Here is a 5145-nt window from a genome sequence, read left to right on the forward strand (position 1 = left end):
TGATTTTCGATATATAGTTGGATACTAGATTTGGTCTTTCCGATTTTCCTCTATCCAACAATCTCCCTTCCAACACTTATAAACCCATGATCTACTCTAGTACTAATTGTTAAATTAAATATTTATTACTACGTCAAAAGTTATAACTAATTACAAAAACACAACTTTATTTCTTATACTTTTATAGAAGGTAAAATATTATCACATTTTGATGATATAATGTTAGACTTGACCCTTCAAACTTAAGTATTATAGTACATTTAATTTGCATCCCTCCAATAAATTCATAATACGACTTCGTGGCATCATACCTCCCAAAACCCACCGAATGACCATGGCCGCCGAATCACACTCCACAATGACTTGTCTAAAGGCTAGTTTTTTTCACCAAACAAGTTAGGCCTGGTTTTGCGGTTAAGAAAACAAAAATAAAATAAAACAAACAAGGCTATAAATCCTTCCAGTATTTTCTCTAAAAATTTCTCTATTTGATGTGGTATTATTTTATTAGTAGTTAAGTTTTTTTTTTTTTTTTTTGAATTAGTAGTATAGTCAACCAATTTATTGGCACCCAATAAATGAAAGTCTAATGAGAAAGTTTAAAAATGGAAAATCAGAAGGCAAAAAAGAGCATTTTCGAAATAGAATAGAATAGAAATCAATAATTATTGATCAACTATTCTTTTGGTAGTATTATTGTGAGAGGATTTGCAGTATTTCGTAATTCCATTGAATGATTAATTTAGAGGCAATTTAAGTTATTATGAATCCATAACTTAAAGAATCTTTCTAATATTATTCCTAAGGGCTCTGATCTTTAACGTGTCTAAAGTTTAATTTTCACAGTGAATAAAGTAAAGCCCCACAAACAACGAACACTTGATTTCAAACCGTTTCTTGTTAGTTTGGTCATATGTCCAACGCCCATCAACGTCTCTGTCGATGGATCAATTCATTTCTCCATGGGGACCCTCAAATCTTCTTATTTATACACCCTTTGTTCTTTTGCCCTGATCATCATATCCATCCACTACTATACTGCATGTACACTGCTCTCCATCTTTTCAATTTCCACCATTATTCAACATATATGGATCTTCATCATCATCTTCTTCTTTCTCTTGCCATCATTTTCTTGTTCACTTCAAGCAATAATGCTCAAGCTCCACCTTCACCTGGCTACTACCCCAGCACCAAGGTTGGTTCCCTAGGATTCAACCAGGGTTTTAGGAACCTCTGGGGTCCTGAGCATCAATCTCTCGACCAAGGAACATTGTCAATCTGGCTTGATAAAACTCATGGAGGTTGGTTTGATGTTACTCTTCTTTTTGCATATTATACTGGTATTTGTATCTGCAAGGTAAGACTAATTCAATTAAGTCTCAATCGGCCATTTGTTATTATATTCTTTTTTACATGTGGCACAATTATATATATGTACCTACGAGATAAGTGAAAAAGATTGTGGATCTTGAATGCAAGTGATTACCTTAAAGGTTCCTACTCAATTTTAGTTCAATTCGTTATGTGGATTAGATTCTGGTTTATGGACAGTATCAGAGATAAAATATAATAACAATAATGACAAGTAAAGAAAGGAACTAGGACACAAGAATTGATCACACAGTTCGGAAAAATTCTCCTACGTTAACGGGCTACTCAATGTATACCCAATCCACTAGATGATCACTAAAGATTACACACGTTGAAATAACACGTCCATACACACTATGGCCCTAAACCAACTCAATCTTCATCATCTCCCTTGAATTGCTACATTGCAAGCCAATAAGCCTTCAAGCTTCAGTCACCATAAACATATATCACCAATAATAGAGTAAGTAATGATCATATAAAACCTTCATAGAGTACTCGTAGAAGGTAGAATAATTTAGAGCAAGTGTGTTCAATTTGAGCTTCCTTCTTCACGCCTTTATATAATGTATAAGAGTTGTAACCATCAACTCTAAACTTTAGCTGCTGAAAATCCTCATAAAATGAACTGCCATTCAATTTAAAAACTGCCTGAAAATTTTATCCACTTAACTAAAATGTGTTAGAAAATTTCGCCCAAACTGATGTACACATTGACTCAGAGACTGATGTAAATCCAGACTTAACCATAGCACACAGCTTCTGTTGTAGGTCCAAACTGTAAGACAGATCCTAAAACAATCTAAATAAACCAAAGTATGTTTTGATAAATAATTAGCCAATCTAATACAAGAAACATGTGTATCATTTGTACATTTACAATAAGATTAATCCATTTAAGTTTTGTCCTGTCATACATTATTATCCTATTCTTTTTACATATCACATCGGTATCTACACTCATGAGATGAGGTTAATCCATTTACGTTTTGCCCAGTCTTTTGTTACTCTTCTTTTTTTACATATTGCGCCGTTATCTGCACTAGCAATATGGGACTAATCCATTTAAGTTTACAGTAGGCAACAATGACGAATTGTATTATTATATATAAGCACTTTTATATAATGATAATAATCATTTTTATTTTGTTTTGACAATATAAATAATTGGATCAGGGAGTGGCTTTAAATCTCTCAAATCATATGGCTCTGGTTATATTGGTGCCTCCATCAAGCTCCAAGCTGGTTATACTGCTGGAGTCATTACATGTCTCTATGTACGTATGTGAGAAAGAATTTGACCGTACCACTCAAATTAAAGTTTTTCTATTTGTATTCGCCTTCAATTCATGTGAGGCATGCATGCATGTATTATTTTCTTTTTGCAATACATACATACATACATACATGATATATGATGCATATATTTATGGTGGCCGAATTGAACATGATCAGCTTTCGAACATAGAACAACATCCAAAAGAGCATGACGAAATAGACATTGAGTTCCTGGGAACGACGCCGGGTAAGCCATACACCTTGCAGACTAATGTGTACATGAAAGGAAGCGGAGATGGCGGAAACATTATCGGACGTGAAGTCAGATTTAACCTCTGGTTCGACCCCACCCAAGATTTTCACCATTATGCTATCCTCTGGAATCCTTCAGAGATCATGTCAGTAATCTTATCCTCTTTACACCACGTTTAGTTCATGAAATATGTCGAGAATATATATATATATATATATATATATATATATATATATATATATATATATATATATATATATCGGTAATTTTTCCCTCTTTACAGCATGAAATATGTCGAGGAAAATATATCTCAGTAATTAATCTTTCCTTCTTTACTGCATATTTAGTTCATGAAATATGTCCAGGAAATGTATGTCAGTAGTCATTTTTCCTCTTTACAACAGATTTAGTTCATCAAATATGCCACGAAAATGTATGTCAGTAATCTTTCCCTCTATATTAAAACAAGTTTAATTCATGAAATATGTTTTGAAAATCTTTTCCTCATTCTTTATTAGAACATCCATATTTGGTCCTATTATTTTGAAAGGACCGTTTTTAGTCCTCCCTCAACAAAATCATTAAAATGCCATTAACATTTTGATCCTTTTATATAAAGTAAGTTGACCGGCTATATTTTTATGTCTATTTTTTTAAAAAAAAAATCATAATTGAAGATGGAGATACCGTTGTATTTAATGATATTTAAATTGTTTTATTGAAGATAGTATGACCAAAAGTGGATGCTTCAATAAAAAAAAAAAAAGAAAAAAAAAAAAGACTTAAAGTGGACTATCACCTTAAATTTAGGACCAAAATAGAATTGACTCGAGGAAATATATGTCAATATTCTTTCCCTCTTTACAGAATGAATTATGTCAAGGAAAATATTGTATGTAAGTAATATTTTCTTTCACTGCTTGAAATTATGGAATTTTCGACCACCTGAAAGTGATCTTAAATCAAGTCGAAAGCCTTGTTTCGACCACTTTTGATATCTGGAATAACCTTTATTGCTATCTCTGACCACTTTTTGCTTTCAACTTGGTTTAAGATCACTTTCAGATGGCCGGAAATTTCATAATTTCCAGACAGTATTTTTTACCGCACATGTAGTTAATGAAATATGCTTGAGGAAATATATGTTGTAATCTTTTCCTTTTTACAGCCGTTTAGTTCATTAAAATTTATTTTAGTAATCTTTCCCTCTTTATTACAACAGGTTTACTTCATGAAATATGTAAAAAAAAAAAAAAAAAAAAAAAAAAAAAAAAAAAAGTATGACAGTAATCTTTTTCTCATTACAGCACGTTTAATTCATGAAATATGTCCAAAATAAAATAACGTTTTCGATGTTGGGTCAGATTTTTCGTAGACGATGTGCCAATCCGATACTATCCGAGGAAGAGCGATGCAACATTTCCACAAAGAGCAATGTATGTGTACGGATCAATCTGGGATGCGTCATCGTGGGCGACGGAGAATGGGAAGTACAAGGCTGATTATAGATATCAACCCTTTATTGGGAAGTACAAGGATTTCAAGGTTACTGGTTGCGCGGCCAACACTTCCACCGCATGCCGACCAATTCCTGGCTCCCCGACGGGCTCGACCAGGCTAAGCAACCAGCAAATTGCGGCCATGGCATGGGTGCAGAAGAATCATAAAGAGTACGACTATTGTCAGAATACCAACAGAGACCACACCCAAACACCCGAGTGTTAGAAGCTCTTGAGATGGGCTACACTTGGGGTTGGGAGGGGGGGTCCTACAACTTGTGAAATATGTGTAGAGTTTGTGTGTGTATGTATGTATATATATGGAAAATGTTAGACATACTCTAAGGAGTATAACTCTCGCTATGTGTGCATATTTTATTCGATAAAGAAAAATAAATAAATAGAAATTAATAGTAGTAGTTTTTATTTTATTTTTATTTTGTTAAACATAGATGATCTTAGCTTTGTCACTGCGGAGATAAATCACAAGTGGTCCTAGCTAGTTTTCATGTGCGTACAAAAGATTCAATCCAGACATTCCATCATTTTTAGATTCAATCCAGACATTTCATCATTTTTTGACCTTTTTCCATACATGTTTCCATGTGCGATTCGAACCACACATTGGTGTCTTCATGTGCGTACAAAAGATTCAATGTACCATTAGACCACATAGGTTGATATATATATATATATATATATATATATATATATATATATATATATATATATATATATACT

At 33.1% G+C, this 5145-nt stretch overlaps 1 protein-coding gene across 1 annotated transcript; it reads left to right on the forward strand.

Annotated features, from left to right (window-relative positions):
- The first annotated feature begins 1036 nt into the window (after nucleotides 1-1036).
- LOC109183312 (xyloglucan endotransglucosylase/hydrolase protein 31-like) lies at nucleotides 1037-4793 on the forward strand. Its single transcript, XM_019333400.1, has 4 exons — nucleotides 1037-1304; nucleotides 2551-2651; nucleotides 2830-3050; nucleotides 4270-4793. Exons 1-4 carry the CDS (start codon nucleotides 1043-1045, stop codon nucleotides 4628-4630), a joined length of 945 nt encoding a protein of 314 aa, XP_019188945.1. The 5' UTR covers nucleotides 1037-1042; the 3' UTR covers nucleotides 4631-4793.
- The last annotated feature ends 352 nt before the right edge of the window (nucleotides 4794-5145 follow it).

The sequence above is a fragment of the Ipomoea nil genome, unplaced genomic scaffold (genome assembly GCF_001879475.1).
Source record: "Ipomoea nil cultivar Tokyo-kokei standard unplaced genomic scaffold, Asagao_1.1 scaffold1110, whole genome shotgun sequence".
NCBI classification, from domain to species: domain Eukaryota; kingdom Viridiplantae; phylum Streptophyta; class Magnoliopsida; order Solanales; family Convolvulaceae; genus Ipomoea; species Ipomoea nil.